Source organism: Syngnathoides biaculeatus, chromosome 5 (genome assembly GCF_019802595.1).
Source record: "Syngnathoides biaculeatus isolate LvHL_M chromosome 5, ASM1980259v1, whole genome shotgun sequence".
Classification (NCBI taxonomy): domain Eukaryota; kingdom Metazoa; phylum Chordata; class Actinopteri; order Syngnathiformes; family Syngnathidae; genus Syngnathoides; species Syngnathoides biaculeatus.
Window position 1 is genome coordinate 14136029 of NC_084644.1, and position 25302 is coordinate 14161330.

Sequence of the window (25302 nt, forward strand, 5' to 3'; positions counted from 1 at the left end):
GGAGACTTTTATCTCAATCAAAAAAAAAATTGCCACCCTGCCCATGAATGGGTTAAACATTTAGAGGGTGATAATAAACGAAGGTACGTGGAAAAATTATACACACTTGAACACGCTGAACTCGATGTTTTTGCAGAAAAAAAAAATTGACTTGTAATTCGCTTCCCTGTCTTAGTCAACTGGATATACACATACCTGGTAAATAAGTTGTTGAGATTTACACAAGAGTTTGAAAACATAAAAGTCTGGACGCATACAAATATTTCGTTGCTGGATGGGTCAGAGACGTTGTGTCCTGTAGAATTGAACGAAATAAGCCTCATCTTATGATGGCAAAGCTAAATTGCATTAGTTGATCTTGTAATCCATAACTTGCATAAATCAGGAAAGTAAATCTAAATCATCCATATCCCGTTTTGTGTTAAAACTTGACATCATAATGTTACAGGACATACCCTTTGTGTAATGATTTGCCAGGAAATTCGCATTAGGGCGTATATAGATATCTAATAAAGAATGAGAAATGAGCAACATAATTTCAATTTGTAGTAGATCTACCGTCTAGACTGTCATTATCATGAGATATTGGAGAAAATTGTATTACCCTTTTTTTAAAATTTCTAGGTGCTCCATTCTCAGAATCTATCTGAACCGGATCTGCATACATGGGTGGTAATAAATGAGGACGGCAGTATTTTGTTTGCTCATTGTACATGCATGGCAGGATTGGATGAAGTTTGTTCACGTGTGGCAGCTACCTGTTTTGCTGTTGAAGCAGTGATTGGAATTGCAAATTCCACTTTTTGTACTTGAGTTTTATGTTCTTGGCTTGAACCATCCATCAGTTAGTATGCCAATTGAATATGCTGAGACAGTGAAAAAAAATTCCATAAGCCCCAAGTGTAGGCAGAGCAAAGGTGTAGATAATATGGAGGTGGCTGATTCTGTGGTGTAAAAAGAACTTAAACGAACAGGAAGGCCGCGTAGGCTCCCTGTTACCTGGGTTGTTTTAGCATATTTAGACTTCATATCTATGACTACAATTAGAGCTTGATTACATGATGGTTTAAACACAGACTTGCTGGAAAAGTATTTTCTTTTTCGCTGGAGTCTTTGGACAAAAGACTAATATGCAGTTGATCAAAAATACCAGAACCAGGAAATTCCGACCAGTTAATATTGGTGTATACCACTGTGCACCACATAGGGGATATTCAACTATACTGTAATCTCCCACCACTTTGCAAAGGATATAACCTTAAGAAAGAGATGGATATGTAATGTGAGATATGAAAATTTGGTCATTAAGAGGTCAGACACTATGCAAGAGACATGCGTATGAAACAGAGACATTGTAGATATTTAATATTTAACTTTTTTTTTCCCAACAGGTTTTTGTTTTTTCCCAGTACCACTAGTACCCTGAAATGGAAGAAAGTGTTTCATTGTATTTTTCTGAATGCAGTTTGGTTGTGCACACCCCTTTCACAAAAAAACAAAAAAACATTGTGGCACACTGTTTCATCATAAAAGGAATACAGTACAGTGTGAATTAAGAGCTGAAAAAAGCAAACTCATACAAGCATGTGAAGAACATGTATCTATACTAGAATGATACAAGTCCAAATTGCTCAGTCAATGCTCTGGGATGGTGATGAATAGTTGACCTAGAATACATTGCACATTTCGAGTGACAGGTAAATGTTCTGTCTTAACTTACTCCAAGTTTGGAACAGCACATGAAGCAGAACACGGAGATTGGTGCTTATCATCACTGTGTCGAGTATAATTTCACACATTTTTTTTGTAACTCTACAGTTTGACCCATTTAGTCTTCAGAGGGCAGTAAATACGTGTAGATTAAAAAAAGTTGACTCGTGAATATTATAAGTCAAATTTTCCTCTGGATTCTCAAGCTATACATATGCAATATCATCCTGACTCATCTGCAAATGCTTTAGAATATGCTATAACTGAATAATTAATCACATGGATCATAAAATGGTAATATGTGTAAAAAATACAACAATAACAAAGCAGGCATGGCCCAAATTGGTTGACGTGAGGATGGAGAGTTTTTGGAGGTTCCTCTCTTTTCTTCAATCTGATGTGCTACTTCAACTGCTGTTTCCAGACAAATGTGGTTTTCCCTTGTATTGTCCAGCAAAAACAATATTTGAATTCAAAGAGGAACATTGGTGTGGGTGACTGAACTGAGTCAGCAGACCCCTGCAGCAGCACAACAAATAGGATGTTTATGCCATAGTATAGCCGTAGCTCCCACAATGCAGTGCGACAAGGAGGCGATCTTTCAGTATCTCCTGTGTGGGGTATTCAGGAAGTTTCAGCATGTTGATACTAGAAATGGAAGAAATACAAAGGAAACATGGTCAGAATGGTGAAACTCAGGTAAGAGCATCTGATATGCCGTTGGTGGACTGCTGGTGCCTCAGATCTGTTCGCAATAAGGACCTTCAGCCAAAAAATTATTTACCTTTTGTACCTTTCACCAGACAAAGATGTCTGTCCTTGGTTTCAAACTATCAGCTTTCTATCTATTAAAAGGTCACAAGCAAGTGTGTGAATCATTAAATCATACTTGTTCAAATACAATCTGTCCATTTTTTCAGTTAAAAAGTTTACACACCCCTTCTCAAGACTTTTTGTTACAAACCAAATTCCAAAGAAGTTGGGACATTGTGTTAAATGATACAATACAATTGTTGATTGATTCTGTTATTTTCCATATCTATTACTCACAAATCATTAAACACATTTTAGTACCACTCGAAAACAACGAAAGGAAATACAAAATGCAGTTTTCAAATGAGAATTCAATTTGTTAAGGCACAAACAAATCCAAATCTTTCTGACCCTCTGTGAAAATGGAATGCCCCACCACCACCACCTTGTTAAGTCACAAAGTCACTGTGACAAACCCCAAATTTGGGAAAGGTGTGTTCAATTTCCCAAGACACACCCAAACTAGAAAGCGTTGTACATGTGAATTAAGAAATCACAAATAGAATCTGTCGGAAAACGTGACGTAGGCTCGAAGATCTCAAGAATGAATGCACCATGCCACGATTCAAAGAAATTCAAAAAGAAACGAGGAAAAAAAATGATTGAAATCCATCAGTTTGGAAAAGGTAATATGGTGTGGCTTTAAACGGGACGTTCATGCTAGAAAACTCTTCAATATGGTGGATTTGAAACAATTCTGCAAAGAAAAGTGCGGCAATATCCCTCTAGAACAATGTGAAAGACTTGACCAATCATCACATCGTGGCACAACACATTAATAGGCTCACCTTCTTACAGAGGGGCAGACAGGTTTGGATTTTTTTGTGCCTTAATAAATTTATTTTTGACTGACCGCTTATTCTTACGAGGGTCGCAGGGCTGGGAAATGAACGGAGGTCCTCAGAAGTTTGAACCCAACGCTCGAGAGCTGCTCCATTGTGTCAGCACCCTTAATAAATTAAATTTGAATTTTAAACTGCATTTTGTATTTCCTTGGTTTATGTCTGAGTGATATTAAAATTGTTTTGATTTGAAATCTTTGTGTGTGAAAATGTGGAAAAAAAAAAAAAAAAATCAGGAATGGGGGCAAATACTTTTTCACGGCACTGTATTGTGTATAGTGAAAATATATTTTTCCTTGAAATTACATTAATGGTAATTTTCTTATCTCAGAAAAATTAATCAAACAAATATCCAGTGTACAAATATTGAAAATATCTGGTAGTACAGCCAGTTTTCAAGCAATGCAAGAAAGGGCAAATTATTAAAATAAACATTAGCAAAGCGCTTCAAGTAACATTCAAGCTTGCCCACCGTTTAACGAGTAAAAGTGCCAATAAATAAACTTTCAGAAATTGAGTTTCATGAACGCAAGTTTGTCAGCTTTGTGTTGTGTTTGAACCCTACGAGCACCATAACAGAAGTACATCAAGTAAATAAGAAACAAATTACAGATACTATGGATTATACAATTACATACAGTGGGCATGAAAAGTATTCAGAACCTCTTAAATTTTTCACTCATTGTTAAATTCCAGCAATTACAAAAAGTTAATTTTTTTCCTCATTAATGTTCACACAGCAGCCGATATTGAAAGAAAAAAAAATGAATTTAAATATTTGCTGATTTATTAAAAAAGAAAAACTGAAATATCACAAAGCCATAAGTATTCAAACCCTTTGCTGTGATACTCATATTTAACTCGGATGCTGTTGATTTCCTCTGATCATCCTTAAGATCAGACCTGGGCATTCCACGGTCTGCGTGCCACATCCAGCCCAATGTTTGACCCTGTCTGGCCCGTGTGAGGCCAATTATAAATGAGAAAATACATTTTAAAAAAATATGAAGGAGTATGTATATGAATGAATAATATGACAAAATGTATTTGAAGCATTGGATGGATCATATTTTTCTCTTCAGTACTCAAGGAGCAACTGGTGTCCCTTTCAAAAACGCTGGTGTCCAGGTGGTGTGGAAATGGTTCCAGTCCATCATCAATCACATTTATTGGTCAATGGGATCAACCAAAGGGAACAGTGAGGAGTGTCGGCAGGAGTGGATGTCAATTGGTTGTTGAATGGAAAAAAAATGAGAGCAAAGGAAGCGTTTAAGAGGCAAGTGTGATGGACCAGGAAGTGGCAATAATTAATAAGGGGGAAGTTGGTCCTGATGACATACCTGTGGAGGTTTGGAAGCAATTTGGAGAGGTCGCTGTGGAGTTTTTGACCAACTTGTTCAAAGAAGAATTGGGGGGGGGGGGGGGGGTAAGATTGTGGTGGTGGTGGTGCTAGTTCCCATTTTTAAAGTGTATGCTACGTAAATTTCAAGTGCAAGTTATCTTATCTCGACAAAAATGTGTTCAACTGAACCATAAAATGCATATATTGTTTAATGTTTTGACTGAAAAATGTAAGTATTTATGACTTAAAGTCCGCGAACTTTGACCGAGTTTACGTATCTGAAAAATGCCTCCTTTCCTCTTGCTTACCTCTAACATCACAGCTCAGAGACCTGCTGTTGTGAAACAGCTTTTGCATTGCTTGTTGACGCAAAAGAAAAATCCTTTTGTTTTGAGAATTCCTCAGTGATTGTAAACTAAAATCAATCTGTAAAAATGGTGAAGATGTGAGGTTCAGTTTTGTCGCAATTTGAATTATTCTGGTCTCCAAACCCAGTCAGCAGTCTGTCATATGCAGTGAAAATTTCACCCAGGACTCTTTTACTGGTGGACTCATGTCTGAGATAGGTTTTAAATCTAAAAAAATGGTTAAAACTTGGATCAGTGCCTACCATACAGCCAGTTCCGACACCTGAACAGATTGGTCTTGCTAAAGGCACAAAAGGCGAACTTGGATCAGCTGCTGAACCTGTACAAAGTTCAACAAGCTCGACCCCCCTACAGAAAGTACCAAAACTGTGAAGGCAAGTAACGGAGGTCTGTTGATGATCTTTTATTTCCTGAAAACTTTGAATACTGTTCAATGAAAGCAGCATGTTGTTGGCGAAAAATGTTTTATTCCAGCAAATTGTTTGACCATTCTCAACTAGAAAAACAACAACAATATTTTTTACATACAGTGGCACGGGAGAGCTGCTGGAAAGTGCTTCAGTACCTCAGAAACAAATATGGACATCAACATTTACACAAAGACAAAAAAAAAAAATTCTGGATGTAGACCATTTAAATCTTGTGTACTATGTGTGTTGGCCATCTGTCACAAATCTTAGAAACACAGCAGTATGGAAGTAGCACGTGTTTTTTTTTCTACCTACAATTCCCCAACACCATCTCATAAGCTACCTATCAGGACTACAGAACAAATACTGATGGATCTTCTTTTCCTTTCGGCTTTTTCTCATTAGGGGTCGCCACAGCATGTCATTTTTTCCATCTAACCCTCTCTCCTGCATCTTCTTCTTTAACACCCACTGCCCTCATGTCTTCCCACACAACATCCATCAACCTTCTCCTTGGTCTTTCTCTTGCTCTCTTCCCTGGAAGCTCCATCCTCAGCACCCTTCTGTCATGGTCCTGCCGGTCCAGCCCTGGGTTCCCGCACAGCCTGACACCTCATGTTGGCTGATTGACTCCGGTAGATATAGGACCCAAGGGACGACTGGTCTTCGCCAGATCGTTGCAACTAATGCCCCGTTCCTCCACTCCCGTATCTCTAATTGTGAACCCGTGTGTACCTACCTCTGCCTGTTCTCCGACCGCCCCCGTAAGCCTGACTCCTTTGACACTCCTGCCTTCTTTGATCGATTTCCCGTGTACCGACTCATGCCCGCCCGCGGACCTGCTCTCTACGCACGGCGTCCTGACTACCGCTGCTGCACCTGACTGTCTGACTGATCTCCGACCTTGGAACAATAAACGTTTTTCCCGAATTACCTCTGCGTCTCCCGAGTCCTGCATTTGGGTCCTCCCTCCGTATCGATGGGTCGTGACACCTTCTACCACGATATTCATTCTCTCGCCTCTGGATATGTCTAAACGATCAAAGTCTGCTTTCTCTGACCTTGTCTCCAAAACATCCAACTTTGGCTGTCCCTCTGATGAGCTCATTTTTAATCCTATCCAACCTGTTCACTCCAAGCGAGAACCCCAGCATCTTCATTTCTGCTACCTCCAGTTTTGCTGACTGTTGTTTCTTCAGAGCCACCGTCTCTAATCCATAAATCATGGCCTCACCACTGTTTTTTAGACTTTGCTCTTCATCCTACCGGATAATCTTCTGTCACACAGAACACCAGACACCTTTTAACCTGCTTGGACCCTTTTCTTCGCTTTCTTATCACACTCACCATTGCTCTGGAACGTTGACCCCTAGTATTTGAAGTTGTCAACCTTGATATCTCTTCTCCCTAGAGCCTCACTCTTCCTCCTCCAACCTTCTCCTTCATGCAAATATATTCTGTTTTACTTAGGCTAATCTTCATACCTCTCCTTTCCAGTGCATGCCTCCATCTTTCTCATTGTTCCTCCACCTGCTCCCTAATTTCACTGCAGATCACAATGTCCTCTGCGAACATCATGGTCCAAGGGGATTCCAGTCTAATCTCATCTGTCAACATATCCATGACCACAGAGAACAGGAAGGGGCTCAGATCTGATCCTTGATGCAGTCCCACCTTCACCTTAAACTCTTCTGTCACACCTACGGCACACCTCACCATTGTTCTGCTGCCACCAAACATGTCCTGTACGATTCTAACATATTTCTCCACCACAATGTCACAAACCTCCGGTGCGGGGCTGGACCCAAATGCAGGACTCTGAGACGAGGGCATGATGTTAGGCGTAGGTTTAATTCAAAGCTGAGGTCATACACGGTGTAAGCAGTCCGAGAAGACAGAGGTACAGAAACGCTAGGCTCGGCAGGATCCAAAAGATATGCAGCAAGGTCTGATGACTAGGAGACAAACTAGGAAACATGAACTAAGACTTGACTATGAAACATAAACTAAGATAGGATTAAACTGTGGTGGCACAGAAAAGCTGTGACGAGGATAACTCAACAGTACACAAATGTCAGTGGTGGAGGTTCCTACTGTCAGTGAATACAACTCACTAACTCAGGGCAACAACGAACTGAAAAATGCCAGTGACAAAAACTCCAACTTAAATGGCTGTCTAATTACAGTCCCAATGTGAAACAGCTGTGAGCGGTGACAGGTGCCACTGCCCAGGGCAGTGGCCAAGTTTTGCTTGCAGAAACCCCTCTTAAGGCGCGGATCCCAGAGGCGACAAAACTAAAAAACACAATAAAAAATATGACCAGGGGAAGGTGGAAGGGGGCCCCAAGGAGGGTACAAACCCCTCAACCCCAGTCTGTCTGGTGGCTTTCTTTGTACTTTTCCACTCGCATCCTCAAGGCAAATAATGGAACTAGTACACTTTTCCTCCATTCTTCAGGCATCTTCAGTATTGTGTTGAATAGGTTAGTCAAAAACTCCAGAGCCACCTCTCCAAATTGTTTCCATACCTCCACTGGTGTGTCATCAGGGCTATCTGCATTTCCATTTTTCATCGTCTTAAGTGCCTTTCTAACTTTCCCCTTACGAATCATTGCCACTTCATGGTCCTTCATACTTGCCTCTTCTACTCTTCCTTCTCTCTCATTTTCTTCATTCATCAACTTCTCAAAGTATTCTTTCCATCTATTTGGCACACTACTGGCACCAGTCAACACATTTCCATCTCTATCCTGAATCATCCTTAACTGCTACATATCCTTCCCAACTCTATCCCTCTGTCTGGCCAACCTGAAGAGATCCTTTTCTCATTCTTTCGTGTCCAACCTGGTGTACGTACATGTTGTCATATAACTCTTGTTTAGCCCTTGCCACCTGTACCTTTGCCTTACATTATATCTCAATGTATTCATTTCGCCTCTCCTCACGTCTCCCATTTCTTCTCCACTAACCTCTTTCCTTGTATGACTTCCGATATTTTGGGGTCACACCACCAAGTCTCCTTCTCACCTTTCCTACCAGAAGACACACCAAGTACTCTGCCTGTCTCTCTGATCACCTTGGCTGGAGTAGTCTAGTTTTCCGGGTTCTCCTCCTGTCCATCGAGAGCCTGTCTCACTTCTTTCAGAAAGGCTGCACAACATTCTTCCCTTCTCATCTTCCACCACATGGTTCTCTGCTCTACCTTTGTTTTCTTAATCTTCCTACCCACCACCAGAGTCATCATAAACACCACCACCCTATCCTGTCGAGCTCCCCTCTCCCAGACCACTACTTTACAGTCAGTAACCTTCTTCAGATTACATCATCTGCACATAATATAATCCACCTGCATCCTTCTACCTACCCTCTTGTCAGTCACACTATGTTCCTGCCTCTTTTGGAAAAAAAAAGATTACTGCCATTTACATCCTTTTTGCAAAGTCCACCACCATCTGCAATCTGCACCAATCACAACTTTCTCTCCGTCAGGGATGCTCAGAACTACTTCATCTAGTTCCTTCCAGAATTTGTCTTTCAACTTTAAGCCACATCTTATCTGTAGGGCATAGCCACTAATCACATTATACATCATACCGTCAATTTCAAATTTCAGCCTCATCACTCAATCTGATACTCCTTTCACCTCAGAGACATTATTAGCCAGGTCTTCCTTTCAAATAACCCTTACTCCATTTCTCTTCCTATCTCCTCCATCGTAAAATGATTTAACCCCTGCTTCTAAACTTTTAGCCTTTAGTCTCCTCATCATCATGTCACCCAACTCCTGAGCTTTTCCTGTCATAGTCCCAACATTCAAAGTCCATCCTGCAGTACAATGAACTGCCCGGTTGTTGTGTATCGATTTACTCAACACATGACGCTTGCATAATTTTAAAACAAGACAGAAAACTTCGGATATACACTCAGAATATTGAAGCTATTACTATTTATCAGTTGATTGATTAAATAAACAAAGCAACAACTTCACAAATGATTACCAGTCCGTGTTTCCAAAACGAGCATGTCCTCCTTCCTGGGTCTGACTGCTGGGTCGGCATCTTCATTGCCAGCTATTTCGTCTGCATTCGAACGTTTGCTTTCTAACTGGCTCAAATTAGCACCTTTATAAAGCTCGTATTCTTCACGCCTTCATGGAATCCTTTAGAATAATGTTCATTGCTCGAATTACCGGGAAGTTCATCGTCGTTCTTACAATGGAGCCCACTGGCTGACATGATGTTTATCTCAACTTCTGATGTCACTTTCCGTCTGGGGATTAACTGCTGTGCGCTCGAGTGCTTCCCGCAAATTCAGCAATGTTTGATCATCAAAAAATAATAAGGTTTCCTTCATAATGCATTTCAGATTCGAATTCAGCATTAAAAATTGTATAATACAAGCAAAAGGTGCATTGAAGACTTTACATACTCTGTAAGAAGTCTGTTTGCTCATGACAATTTGGATGATCCAAAGGAGTCATGGGAGAAAGTTAGTTGTCAGATGCGACCAAAATAGAAGTTTTTGGTCTTAATGCCACTCGCTGTGTTTGGACGAGGAAGAATAAGGAATGCGATCACAAAAACACCATCCCTACTGTAAAGCATTAGGGTGGAAGCATCATGCTTTGGGGGTGTTTTTCTGTACATTGGACAGGGTGACTGCACTCTATTAAGGAGAGGATAACCACGGTTATGCATTGGGAGATTTTGGGCAAAAAGGTCCTTCCCCCCTTAGTAAGAGGATAAAAGATGGGTCATCGCTGGGTCTTGTAACATGAGTACTACATGTAGTAGTACAAAGGAAAATCTGGACTAGTCTGTGTCAGATGAATTTGTGAATGCACAGCCATGAAGTTACTGTATTAATATGTCACACAATGCTAGCCCCTTAAGTGAATATGCACAAAAGTTGCTCATTTTAGGTAATTATTTTTAAATGAATGCCTGGTCTTTGATGCATGCAAATTCAAAAAATAAGAAACTATCCATATGTTAAGTCAAAAGTATTTTCTCTTTTGTATTCATAGTTGCTCTTTAACCAAGAAAAAATAGTTTATCCAAACAACTGCTCAATAGGAATTTCAGTAAGGTACGTGGGTAATAAAACATTTGTTAGCTACAGCCCTACATTCAACAATGAAATTATATATTGTATTATATTATACAGTGAAGAAAATACGTATTGGAACACCCTGGTATATTGCAAGTTCTCGCACTTAGAAATCATGGAGGGGTCTGAGATGTTCATTGTAGGTGCATGTCCATTGTGAGAGCGATAATCCAAAAAGAAAAATCTAGAACTCACAATGTATGATTTTTTTCACGATTAAGCAGGGGAACCTTCCGTGCTCTGCGTTATTTCAAAACATACCATCTGAGGGCTGATTCCTCTTCTTTCTAAGGATCATTGAGACCCCACGTGGTGAGACACTCCCATTGAGATGGACCGTCATATTTAGCTTCTTTTTCTAATGATTGCGCCAATAGTGGACCTTTTTTCACCAAGCTGCTTGGCAATTTCTCCGTAGCCCTTTCCAGCCGCGTGGCGTTGTACAATTTTTTCTCTGGTGTCTTTGGTCTTGGGCATGTTACAAATTTGAGTCTTATTGATTGTATGGGGTGGACAGGTGTCTTTATGCAGCTAATGACCTCACACAGGTGCATATGTTTCAGGATAATACATGGAGTGGAGGTGGACTTTTAAAAGCGGACTAACAGCTCTTTCAGGGTCAAAATTGAAGCTGATAGACAGGTGTTCAAATATTTATTTGCAGCTATATCACACAAATGTTTAAAAAAAAAAAAGTCATACATTGAGATTTCTGGATTTTTATTTTTAGATCTCTCTCACTGTGGACATGCACATACGATGAACATTTCAGACCGCTCAATGATTTCTAAGTGGGAGAACTTGTAATATAGTGTTCAAATACGCATTTTCTTCACTGTATATTATATATACATATTTCCCCCTCCTCGAGCCGTCACCTTATTGTGGTGGAGGGGTTTGTGTGTCCCGATGATCCCAGGAGCTAAGTTGTCTGGGGCTTCATGCCCCTGGTTGGGTTACCCAAGTCAAACAGGTCCTAGGTGAGAGACCAGACAAAGTACGACTCCAAATCCCCTATGATGACTACAAAATTGGATCTTGGTTTCCCTTGCCCGGCACCGGGGCCCCCCTCTGGAGCCAGGCCTGGAGATGGGACTCGAAGGCGAGCACCTGCTGGTCGGGCCTGCACCCTTGGGACTCAGCTGGGCACAGCTCGAAAGTGTAACATGGATCCCCCTTCCCATGGTCTCACCACCTGTGAGAGGGGCCATAGGGGTCAGGTGCGATGTGAGCTGGGCGGTGGCCAAAGGCAAGGTAGCCGAAGGCGGGGACCTTGGCGAACTGATCGCCTGCTACAGAAACTCGCTCTCGGGAGTCACCTCTTTGGCAGGGAAGGAGCCCGAATTGGTGCGTGAGGTCGAGAGGTTCCGGCTAGATATAGTCAGATTCACCTCTACGCACTTCTTGGGCTCTGGCACCACTCCTCTTGAGAGGGGTTGGACTCTGTTCCACTCTGGTGTTCCCATGGGGAGAGATGGCGAGCAGGTGCGGGTATACTCATTGACCCCCGGCTCGGGGCCTGTACGTTGGGGTTTACCCCGCTGGATGAAAGGGAAGCCTCCCTCTGCCTGACCGTTGTTTGTGCTTATCCACCAAACAGCAGTGCAGAGTACCCACCCTTTCCGGAGTCCTTAGAGGGAGTGCTGGAGAATGCCCCCTCTGCTGCTAGGGGACTTCAATGCCCATGTGGGCAATGACAGTGAGACCTGGAAGGGCTTGATTGGGAAAAACGGCCCCCCGATCAGAACTTGAGTGGTGTTCTGTTACTTGACTTCTGTGCTCATCATTAATTATCCATCACAAACACAATGTTCAGGCATAAGGGTGTGCACATGTCCACCTGGCTCCTGGACACCGAAGGTCGCAGTTTGATGATCGACTTTGTGGTAGTGTCATCGGATTGCGACCACGTCTTAGACACTCGGGCGAAGAGAGGGCCGGAGCTGTAAAATGATCACCACTTGGTGCTGAGTTGGCTCCGATGGTGGGGGAAGATGCCAGTCTGACGTGGCAGGCCCAAACGTATTGTGAGGGTCTGCTGGGAACAGTTGGAAGATTCCCTTGTCAGAAGGAATTTCAACTCCCACCTCCGAAAGAACTTTGCTCACGTCCCAGAGGAGGCGGGGGACATTGAGTCCGAGTGGACGATGTTCCGCACCTCCATTGCTGAGGCGAACGACTGGAGCTGTGGCTGTAAGGTGGTTGGTGCCTGTCATGGCAGCAACCCACGAACACATTGGTGGACACCAACACTCAGGGATGCTGTCAAGCTAAAGGAGTCGTATCAGTCATTTCTAGCCTGTGGTACTCCCGAGGTAGCTGATAGGTACCGGCTGGCCAAGTGTGAATGCAGCTACGGTGGTTGCTGAGGCAAAAACCCAGATGTGAGAGGAGTTCGGTGGGGCCATGGAGAACAACTTCAGGATAGCTTAGAGGAAATTCTGGTCCACCGTCCGGCGTCTCAGGAGGGGGAAGCACTGTGTATAGTGGGGACGGGGCTCTGCTGACCTGAACTTGGGATGTTGTGAGTCAGTGGGAGAATATTTCGTTGACCACCCAATTCCACCTACCCGACTTCAGATGAGAAAGCTAAGTCTGGGTTCTCTCAGGCGGGCTCTTCTATCTCTGGGGTTGAGGTCACCGAGGTGGTTAAAAAGTTCTTTGCTGTCAGGGTCCCGGGGGTGGATGAGATTCTCCAACAGTTCCTAAAGGCTCTGGATGTTGTGGAGCTGTCCTGGTTGACACGCCTTTGCAACATCGCGTGGACATATGGGACAGTGCCTCTGGATTGGCAGACTGGGGTGGTGGTCCCCATTTTCAAGAAGGGTGACGGAAGGGTGTGTTCCAACTAAAAAGGGATCACACTCCTCAGGCTCCCTGGTAAGGTCTACTTAGGGGTACTGGAGAGGAGCGTCTGTCGGGATGTCGAGTCTCGGATCCAGGAGGAGCAATGTGGATTTCGTCCTGGCAGTGGAACAGTGGACCAGCTCTACACCCTCGGCAGGATCCTCGAGTGTCCATGAGAGTTTGGCCAACCAGTCTACATGTGTTTTGTGGACTTGGAAAAGGCATTGGACCGTGTCCTTCAGGGAGTTCTGTGGGGGGTTCTTCAGGAGTATAGGGTCCCCCTGACACGAGCTGTTCGGTCCCTGTACAACCGCTGTCAGAGTTTGGTCCGCATTGCTGGAAATAAGTTGGACTTGTTTCCAGTGAGAGTTTGATTCCGCCAAGGCTGCCCTTTGTCACCGATTTTGTTCATAACTTTTATGGACAGAATTTCTAGGTGCAGCCGAGGCGTGGAGGGTGTCCGGTTTAGTGGCCTCAGCATCGCATCTCTGCTCTTTGCAGATGATGTGGTTCTGTTGGCTTTCCCAAGCTGTAATCTCCAGCTCTCACTATCACTCAAAATTACACCAAAAAATATGTACTAGTTCAAAAAGTTGGTGATGTCTGCAGGCTCAAGGAAACGTGGACAGGCCCAAATATGGCTGAATATCAAATACATATGTTATCAAAATATTAGTGAGTCAATTTTTGGAGGAGGTTTTTTTTGCATGCATTGTTTTTATGTCCAGAACGATGGAATAAGAGCCAGTGTTTACAGCATTAGAGAGATCCTTTTAATGTTGGAGTAGTTTTTCTTGGCAGCCTCCTGGACCAGTTTTCTTCTTGTCTGTACTTCAATTTTGTCAGGTTATGATCATGTCACATTAATACAGGAAAAGGTTTTTTTTTTTTTAAATGATTTATCTTGGTTCCCCAATTTTCTTTAATCACAAAAACCGAGCATTTGAACAGGCATGTGTTGACTTTTAATACTCACTGCATACAAACTGATTTAGCTTCAACAGTTTTTAGCAGCACAAATCTGGAAAAGACTTCATGATCTTTGCTAAGTATTCTTGCATACAACAGCAATCATTTTCAGATTGGGGACAGCTTCTTTGGACTTCTTTGGACAACCGTGCAGAAGGATGCTTACGTAAAAGAAAATGCATTGATCGTGTTGCGCGTCCTCGCTGAGCTCCTTATACATATTATTTTTCACGTAGTTGTAATTGACTTTGAAAGCAAAAATAATAGAAGTCAGAAGACCACACAAAAGTACCGGTTGCTCATCACCAGTTTCAAGTTATGAGCTACATGGGTTTCTGATCATTACTGCCACGCAGTGTTGTCCCAACACAACTACAGTCTGCACATTCCACCCAAGTTGCATATATATATATATATATATATATTAAAAAAAAAGAAAAAAATCACACCAAAATACATTTTATGGGTCCCACATTCACCCCGATAAACAAAATTGGCTTCTGACATCTGTTTCCCCCCCTCTTTTTTTCATTTATTGTGTGTAATCATCATTGGTCATGCTCACCCTCTGGAGCAGTTTTTTACTCTGGGGGTGTCTTGACACAGATTTGCTGGTTGGGCTAGACTGTCCACTGGCAGATCATTGACCAAGAGTCACAAGTTTCTGTGCAATGCATTCAGGATGAATGACATACATGGGATTGTCATAAATTTGTCTTTTCACAAAGTAAATGTTTTCCCATTGTTCTTAGCTTCTTTTCCCAGATCTTACCTTACCGAGCCCACCCCACTCAGCCAAGTTAAGAACCAACACTATCTTTTGACTTGAGGACCAGTCCCCTCACCCTTTGGTCATAGTAGGACTTGATCTTTGCACTTGATATGCTTCCCTCTTCCTCCTTGACCATTTTACTACATACACCTTGCGCGTCTCTGATTCTGTGTCCCCTATTAGACCAAATTAGAGCTCTATTGGGAGGTGAGAGTGTCGTCTGTACCGCAGGTAGTGAGGTGAGTACCCGGTTAACTCGTGATGAGTACAGTTATATGCATGTATCATTTGTGGAAGATGCTCACCTCTTCTTGTCGCTGTCTGTCAATGTTCTCAACATTTGGAGCAACGTATGGTTGATCCACTCAGCTGGGTTGCACTGAGGGTGGTACAAGGACGTCAATGAGTGTCCAACCCCTGACAGTCGCTCAAGAGTGTGAAACAGGTCATTCTCAAACTCGCACCCTTCGCCCTGGTGAAGACGATTTCGGTAGCCCAAACATGGTGTATATAGTCATTGTATATTCTTTCAGCAGCTGTTTGTCCTGATTTGTTTTTGTTGGGGTACGCCTGAGTAAATCCAGTAAAGTGTTTAATTACCATCAGAATGTAGTCCAAATCTCCTTTGCTTTTCTCCAGGTGTAAGTAGTCTATACAGACGAGGTTGAGAGGGGAAGTTGAGGTCTGGCCACCCTTTAGCGCACGTACGTGAATGGTTAGTTTCTTTTGTTTGATGTAATTGTATTTTTTTTTGTGACGTAATCTTCATGCGCGGTTAATAAAAATGTTCCCTTGCAAGATGGAGTACGTGTTCTGTTCCAACATGCCCCATGTTGTCGTGGAGGTGTTTTAATGCAACTGACTGATACTTGACGGGCAAGACTAGCTTCTTTCTTTTTGCTATTTGGCGGTATATAACACCATTCTCCAAACAAAGTTGCTTTCACTCATAAAGGAGCTTGCGAGTAGATCAATTTAATGACCCTTTCACTTCATCAGTGAGAATAGCGTTGGCGTCTTCTAATTTGCTCTTCTCAGTTTTAGGTTAGGTTTTTTCTATGGGCTTGTCGGACCGTGTCCAGGTTCAGCGGCTGATCCAAGTTCGCGTTTGGTCCCTTGAGCAACACCGATCTGTTCAGGTGTCGGAACTGGCTGTATGGTAGGCACAGTTCCATGTTTTAACATTTAAAACCCATCTCAGACATGAGTCCTCCAGTAAAAGAGTCTGGTGTGAAATGTTCACTGCATATGACAGACTGCTGAGTGGGTTTGGAAAAATTAGACCTCGTTTGCAGAAACCTGACAGTGTTCTGTAGATGGGGTCTTTGGTGAAATACTGTAAACTGTGACTAGAATAATTCAAATTGTGACAAAACTGAACCACACATTTCTTCACCATTGTTACGGATTGACTTTAGCTTACAATCACTAAGAAATTCTCGAAACAAATGGGGTTTTCTTCCGCGTCAAAAAGCAATGCTACGAGCGATAAAGCGACAAGACAGACACAAGTCCTCGTTGTGACGTCAGAGGTAAACCACATGAAAGAGGGTGTTAGTCAGATACTGGAAACTAGGTCAAAGTTCGCAGACTTTAATTCATAAATAAATTTTTCGGTAAAAACATTGAACAAGATATGCATTTTATGGTACAGTTGAACATATATTTTCATCTAGATAGGATAATTTGAGCTGACCCTTGAGCTGTTTTACATGGTATTGTCACGCCATGGTTGGTGTTGTTGGTAATTGGAATGGTGACATATGGTCGGGTTGGAATCTGAATCTCAAGCAAACCTGGCCCTGCATCCCACTGTCCAGACGATGAGCTGTCTTTATCAGGTTCAAACAGCACCAGTTTGGTTGAGGCATCTAGGTTTGAGGGAGCTCGACACTTCACCCATGACACTTTACCAGCAGGGAGGACAACATCTTTGATGCCTGTGATTAAGCATCCCTGGTGTATAACTGAATTTATTGGCTTAATCAAGTTTACGAGCGCTTCAGCTGTTTCATTGGGGACTGAAATTGCACTGCTTAGGAAGCTAATCTGGTTTGAACCAAATAACACTGCATGTGACAATAAAAGAAAAATGCTGAAAATTATATCTCCGTCATATGGCTCTTTGTGCTTTTGAAAAAAGATATCGTCTGTCTTTACATGGTGTCCCCAAGGGAAATGTGGGTGCAGTGTTTAGTAGTTGGTGCACTTCGTTAAATGGATCAGTTCCATCTTTAGATGTGTCTCTCTTAGATGTATAGGCTCTTTAAAAAAAATAATCCAAACTGCAAAGGGATACATAATAATTGAAAGATGTTCATGATGAGTGAGTGAGTTAACCAAAAATTTAAATATATCATACTTCATAACACAGACACCTATTTATATCATGTACTATATCGTACAAATGAAAGCATTAATAAGATGTAGGAATAACTGTGAATATAATTATCATACATCTGTTTCCAATAAAGAAATGCTTTGCTCTGCTTTAGATAACCTGGCAGCTGCTTATTAGGAGATAGCACAAGAACAAGAACATCTAATCATCAGAATTGTTAGAACCAGGAGCACCTGTTGTCTGTTAAAGAAATGATGACCACACATGTACTCAGCAATCTTCCACACACATGCCCCCCCACACACATGAACAAACAAGTACACTTTGTTACCAACTATGTTTTGCTCCACCATCTCCTTTTTGTAACATCCATGTAAATAAGGGGCCTTTTGAGACCAAATAAATAGAGGTGCTAAGGAGAGCATAATAAGAGTGTGCAGTGGTTAATCGTATGAGACAGTTCCTCTCCTCTCTTCTCGGGAGCTGTCAAACTTGAACTGGTGTCTTTGCTTCCTCTTTTGTCCTGTTTAATGAATTTCTAATTGGTAAACCTGACATAGGGTTACCTGATCAAATTTTACATAGGCTGAACTCATTGTTGGAATGTAACCAACCTAACTATTCATACACAGCCACACACCATTAAACAACACGAAACTGGAATTTGTTGACAAATGCAGTGCAGAGTGGTTACCAAGTACTTGAAGTAGGCAGAAGGTTGGAGGTGTATGGGACTGCAGCAATGGTGAACTTCTGTAAACCGCTACCACCCATCAAATAGGCAAACCCCCCATGAGGAACTCTGGAACTGATAATTAAGGATAAAGTTGCTCAAAGAGATAACTGAAACAGATGCAAAAATAATTTTCTTAGGTTCAAAGGAGCAGACAAACCTTCCAGTGACAAATTGAAGCATCAGAACTCGCTCTTCCTGGGTTAGTTGTGAAACCACTTTCCAAAACCACTGTATATCACAATAGACAATGAAAAAAGTTTAAAAAACAAAAAACAAGACAAAACCCAAGGCAATGAAAATACTCAAGCAGTCAAAGCATTTTAGCCAACAAATTTCCCTCTCCCACCTAAGTCAAGTCCTAGCAAACAATGAGTACTTCTTAATTTATTTAGTTTTAAGTTAGTTGTAATAGGTTTTAGGTCAAACCTTTTAGAACTGTTTTTTTAACAGTTAAAATATCTTTTTGCTGATGAATGATGAAATATTGCTCAAAATTTTTCCTGTAGAGTGAATAAAGGTTTTTTTATAATGGCAGGTTTGACTGTAATAGATTATTTCACGTTCCAATACTGTATTATCTCAGGGAATTTGTTCTTGAAATATGAAGATAGTATGATCATTTGACTCAATTACTGTAATTAAACTGCATTAAACTGTCATGAAATTAAACTTGTACGCCAGTTGATGACACTTCAAAAACATTTCATATCAAAATCAGAATCAGCTTTGTTGGCCAAGTGTGTAACAACACACAACGAATTTGTCTCCGGCATTCGGTGCCGCCCTGGTACGACATTCACAAAAAGAACAATGGATATTCAATTAATAGTCATAGACACGCAAGAGTGCGTCAACACCCCACATTATGTTCAACTTGTGCAGAGTGCCCTTACCCGTTTGCAGTTCCCGTGATACACCAGTGCAATGACAATTGTACAAAGGAAGCCCTTTAAAGTGACGAATCGTGTGATAGTCTACAGAATATATTACTAATACTGATTGGACCAGCAGGATGTGAGGGTGTGTCCCAACAATGGCACAAGGAAGAAAATAGTAGGTTAGCTGTTCAAGAATTGAATGACTTAATTGTCAGAGGGAAAAAACTGTTTCAATGCCTGCTAGTTTTGACTTGCATTGATCTTGATTGATTGATAATTCTGTTTGCACAGCTAGAAAATTAGAAGTCAATATGAAGTGAATGAGTATCTCATCAAATCTCACAGAAATGAGTCACAGGAGTAGAAAAAAAGAGCCCACCTGTATGACAGCCTCCTGGGGGTTGTAGCCACTGGTGTACTCAGTGTTCCTGCACCAATCTTGCACATCGATCTCTGGCATCCCTGACAGCAGGAGCTCCTGTGCACAATCAAAATATCCCCAAATAGATTGAGGGAAATTTATTTTACACACTAATTGGTTTGTTATAGGGAATGCAGTGGTCAGTAATATATTGCAGCTGTCTGTGTATTTTCGTAGCACTTTAGCACTCACCATCACAGGTCTGTGATTCATTAGAAAACTGTGCGCCGTTCATACAGGCATCAATCAGTTACAGCTATGACTTTGTCTTTTTGCCACTCAAAGTGGCAAAACATAACAGTGGATTAGCACGTCTTCAACAAAATGAAGAAAATGTATTTAAAGGGAAATTCCGGTGGTTTGGATTTACAATATATCCAATAGTTCATGTCATATGTACTGTACCTTGACAAAGTGATGTTAATTCTCTCCCATTTAATGGTGTTTTGAGAATCATTTTTAGTGGCAACTACACATTTTCATGGGCGCCGCCAATTTGGCAAGTAACATGACCTACAGTGAAGAAAATAAGTATTTGAACACCTTGCTATATCGCAAGTTCTCCCAGTTAGAAATCATGGAGGGGTGTGAAATTTTCGTCAAAGGTGCATGTCCACTGTGAGATAATCTAAAAAGGAAAATCCAGAAATCACAATGTATGATTTTTTAATAATTTATTTGTGTGATACAGCTGCAAATAACTATTTGAACACCTGTCTATCAGCTAGAATTCTGAGTTCAAAGAACTGTTAGTCCGGTTTTAAAAGGTTACCTCCACTCCATCTATTATCCTGAATCAGATCCACCTGTGTGAGGCCGTTAGCTGCATAAATGGAGTGGGGTAAAACCCCTCCTGCAGTGTGTGGAGGAATTTTGGCTCAGTCCTTCACACATCTTTAGATCAGACAGGTTTCTGGGCTATCGCTGAGTTTCAGCTCCCTTCAAAGATTTTCTATTGTGTTTAGGTCTGGAGACTGGCTAGACCATGCCAGAACCTCGTTATGCTTCTTACGGAGCCACTCCTTGGTTTTCTTGGCTGTGTGCTTCGGGACATAGTCATGTTGAAAGACACAGCCATGACCCATCTTCAATGGTCTGAGTGAGGGAAAGAGATTGTTCCCAAAATCTCACAATACATGGCTGCAGTCATGCTCTCCTTAATACAGTGCAGTCGTCCTGTCCCATGAGTAGAAAACAGCTCCAAAGCATGATGCTCCCACCCCAATGCTTCACAGTAGGGATGGTATTCTTGGGAAGGAACTTATCATTCATCTTCCTCCAAACACTGATAGTGGAATTATGACCAAAAAGTTCCATTTGACCACAAAACTTTCTCCCATGACTCCTCTGTATCATCCAAAAGGTCATTGACAAACTTAAGACGGCCTTGACATGTGCGGGTTTAAGCAGGGGAACCTTCTGTGCCACGGTGGTCCCAGCTCTTCTCAGGTCATTGACCAAGTCCTGTCGTGTAGTCCTTTCTAAGGATCATTGAGACCCCACGAGTTGATATCTTGGATGGATCTACACTCCCATTGAGATTGAGCATCAATGTTTAGCTTCTTCCATTTTCTAATGATTGCTTCAACAGTGGACCCTTTTTTCACCAAGCTGCTTGGCAATTTCTCCGTAGCCCTTTCCAGCAGTGTGGAGTTGTACAATTTTGTCTCTGGTGTCTTTGGACAGCTCTTTGGTCTTGGCCATGTTACAAGTTTGACCCTTACTGTTTGTATGGGGTGGACAGTTGTCTTTATGCTGCTAACGACCTCACACAGGTGCACCTGATTCAGGATAATACATGGAGTGGACGTTGACTTTAAAAGGCGGACTAACAGGTCTTTTAGGGTCAGAATTCTACCTGTACCACACAACCTGTATCGCACAACTACATCATTTAAAAAAAATCATACATTGGAATTTATGGATTTTTCTTTTTAGATTATTTCTCTCACAGTGGACATGCATCTACGATGAAAATTTCAGACCCCGCCATGTTTTCTAAGTGGGAGAACTTGCAATATAGCAGGGTGTTCAAATACTTATTTTCTTCAATGTATGACATGACCTGTTGGATACATTGTTAATCCAAACCACTGGAATTTCCCTTAAAAAAAACTGTCTAATTTACTTAGTTTAACTGATTGTCTCAGTAAGTTTTGTATTGATCCTTGACATGACTAGGTGGTGACTTGGCAACAAGTATTTAGTGTATGATTGTATCAAGTATAAGTGATGTAGTTGATTTTATCTTGACACACCACAAAAATTGAGTTTCAGTAAATCTAAGATTGAAAGACTGCAGTCTCTCGGCTTTAAATGCAGAGGTTCACAAAAAATATGCTGTAAGTATGCTTAATTGACCATTAGAAAGTTCAACTATTTTATGCAGAGTAACGCGATTTTAAAAGGCTCAACAATATTTGGAAACTGGATGTATGGGCTCCAGACATCATGGACAACAGAGGATTTCTTTTTTAAATAACCTCAGCTGTTCAGCTGCATTGCCTTACAGAATGGTGGCTCTGTATGTTTTTGTGGTGGAACAGTTTTGCCATGCAACATGGGAGTAATAAACACTCCCTTGGTTTATTTTAAAATTTTTTTCAATTATTCTGTTTACTGAAGACACACCTGGACAGGAAAGTGTCAGACAAATGGTCAAACAGGCAGAGTAGACAGGGGGACTCGGGGCGAAAACCACAGTAGGCATTCTTGATATTTGAACATCAATAGGATTACAACAGTTATGTTTGGATTTTGGAAACACATTTGCCCCAGCGAAAGCTTCCTCTGCGGTGCCCAAGAAGTGGAAACCTATTAGGGATCCAGCTGTAGGAATGTGCTCCTATTTGGGAGCACTTCTATCCTTTTTACGATCCAGCAGGAGGAATCAACCACTTTGTGCAGCAAATGTCACTGGCACTGTGGTGCCTACTGGGTTGTCCTTCAGGGCTCCAAATAGGGCACTTTTCTCCTTGTTGGACACTGCATTGTGATTCGGCCCCTCGAGGACTAGACGTTTTGGGCAGCAAGCACTGGTTTGAAAAATTTCCAAAAAGATATGGCCTCAGAAATGTGCCTCTGTATGACGCTGATTGGGAGCAAGATTTTAACATGGATGAAAAAGGCCTTTTTTGGAAGAGAATGCCTTAATGACTTCTTCAAGGACCGTGTTTACGATTACCATGTTGCAATGCTGCAACTGAATGAACGAGCCTCTATGAGCTTCTCCTCAGCCAAACAAGAAGGCCTCTTTGCTACTCTCAGAAGGCAACGGTGATCAATGTGTATGTGCGTGTGTGTGACAGAGAGAGAGAGAGAGAGAGAGAGAGAGAGAGAGAGAGAGCGAGAGAGAGAGAGAGAGCGAGAGAGAGAGAGAGAGAGAGGAGAGAGAGAGAGGACTGCACAGGTGTGTAGAGCAGTGAGAGTGGGATGGGATTGAAATACAGCATGCTAGTGTATACACTTTATAAATTTAGCAAGGGTGACTGGGGAGGAGTAGTGTTTAGAGAGGACACATTGACGCTGAATGCTTAAAGGATCTAATAAAGCCTTTCAAGCTGCAAACTGGTTTTCGTAGCATTATTGTTCCCGCCACCAAGGCTCCCCTTCATTTCCCGACCCACGGTCAGGTGAGTGTTGCATGAAAGATTAACAGAGGTTTTATAATTAAAGATGTAAGTAAATATGTGTACTGTTGTAATCTAAGTCTCAAATATGTAAAGTATAAATAACTATATATTTTAATAATTCTGGTACCAGATACAAATACATGAAAATTCCTGGGGTGTGTGTATGTGGTGGTGGGGGGGTTGTGGGGGAGTCCTTCACAGTTTTTCACATTTTGCGGCGAGTTCTGTTCCCCATTTGCCGTGAAAAACAACTGATTACTGTATCAGCCACGCTATGCTCAATAAATGTTTAATTATCAAATGATACCGGGAAGGCCAATCAAATCGGTGTAAAGTCTAATTTAGAATAGTTTGGTGTGACTTTTTGAGCGATTATTTGGTCCCGTAACAATTGTCCAAATGGTGCAGATAGTTCTCAAGCACATCATTTGCCAGTATTGGTCAAAAATGGATAGACAAATAGCGCAGAGTAACAAGACTACAAACAAGAGATGAGATGTGCAAAATTGGCAGAATGTTACAATGGAATTTTAAGTAAACAAAGAAATGAATGACAAGAGGGAAGAAGCTGTTGGTATGTCTGCTAGTTTTGATTTGTTTTGATTGATAGAGCCTCCCTGAGAGTGGGAGGTGGAAGAGGTAGTGACCATTGTGAAGGATGGAAAGAGGATTTTTTATGCTCTTGTTGTGGCAGCATGCATGTTCTTCAGAGTAGACTGGGGAGCACTGACAATTTTTTCGGCAAGTCCTGACAGGACATTGCAGTTAACAGCTCCTGTGCAGACTGTGCAAAGTCGCAGGAAGTACATCCTCTACTGGGCCTTGTTGGGTGGAGTTGAAGTCGCCTTGTGGCCCTGAGACACTGAAATTCCCAAGAACTAGAATATCTCGACGGTCGACTTAGGAGAGTCTGACAGCGGTAGGGGAAGCTGTGGCAAAGTATGGTTCCTTAGGTCCATGTTCATCTCAACAGTTTTGAGTCTGTCCGCCCCACTTCATATGGCTATGCAGACTCCATAAAGTCTTTGGCATACCTGGGTGAGGTGCAATCATGCATGTAGAGAAAGAAGAGCAACAGAGAGAAGACACATCCCTGGGGGTCTGAGGGTTGATGTAAATGAGGTGTTGTGCCCAGCTTCACTTGCTGTATCCTCCTTGTCAAGAAGCTTTAAATCCACTGGCAGATATTTGGGGAGACAATGAGGTGGAGAAGCTTGGAGGTGAATAGTTCAGAAATTATCGTGTTGAAGTCCACAAACAGGATCCTCATGTAGGCTTTCAAGGTGTTCTAAGATGAAATCATCCACAGACCTGTTTGTTCGGTTGGTCCAGCAGGGGTCCTATGATGCTCTTGAGGTCATCCAGCATGAGACTATAAAAAAAAAGGACTTCATAATTGGGATGTCAGGGTGATGGAATCAGAATTAGAATAAGCTTTAATGGTCAAGTAGCCGTATAGTCTTTAAGAGCCTATAGTGCAGGTTTCTCAGGAAACACGCTGAGCATGGAGCATTTGAAACAGAGTCATACTTCACACAGTTCCAAAGAGCTATTGAAGATCTCTGTGAAGACTGGAGCACACAATCTTTGATGGAGGATGGGGACACAATGTCCAGGCACACCGCTTTTTTGTTTATATTTTGTTTGAAAATATGTCTCACATCCCGTTGGTGAATGGTCAATGTCAAAGGGGAGTCAGATGTGTAATGATGGGTGGTGCAGCTGGGTGGGTGTGCGGTGTGAAAGTGACCTTTTCGAATCTACAATAGAAAGTGTTCAAAATTGTCAGCTAGTCCTTTGTTGTTCTCCGCTTGAGGGATCGGTCACTTGTAGACCATGCCAGACTGATTTAGAATCAGTACTACTTCTGATTGGTTTTGCTTGAGTGGGTTTTATATATCATAGGGTGATATATAATGTCTACTGTAAGCTAGACATTCTACGGTCCGCAGGCCAGATCTGGATGTAACACAATGTCAATTTCTGCACCACCTTAATTTCTGTCAGCATATCCTGCATTCTCTTCAAAACGCCAACATTTTTTCCAGTCCCTCCGCCTGCAGGTCGGGGGATGGGTCCTGACTCTTATTTGTGCTTATGCACCAAGCAGCA

General features: G+C 41.9%; 1 protein-coding gene across 9 annotated transcripts in view; it reads right to left on the minus strand.

Annotated features, from left to right (window-relative positions):
• Positions 1-1348: 1348 nt before the first annotated feature.
• hace1 (HECT domain and ankyrin repeat containing E3 ubiquitin protein ligase 1) overlaps positions 1349-25302 on the minus strand; it is a 128689-nt gene continuing 104735 nt past the window's right edge. For 7 of the 9 annotated variants that reach the window (XM_061818937.1, XM_061818940.1, XM_061818936.1 and 4 more), the window contains 4 exons: positions 19517-19615; positions 18417-18487; positions 18218-18331; positions 1349-2358 (listed from right to left, as the gene is read on the minus strand). In XM_061818937.1, coding sequence (XP_061674921.1) covers positions 2256-2358; positions 18218-18331; positions 18417-18487; positions 19517-19615 — 387 coding nt within the window. In that variant the 3' untranslated portion in view covers positions 1349-2255. Of the gene's footprint in view, positions 2359-15487; positions 15562-18217; positions 18332-18416; positions 18488-19516; positions 19616-25302 lie in introns of all 9 variants that reach the window. The other 2 variants (XM_061818935.1, XM_061818938.1) reach the window with 2 other exon arrangements.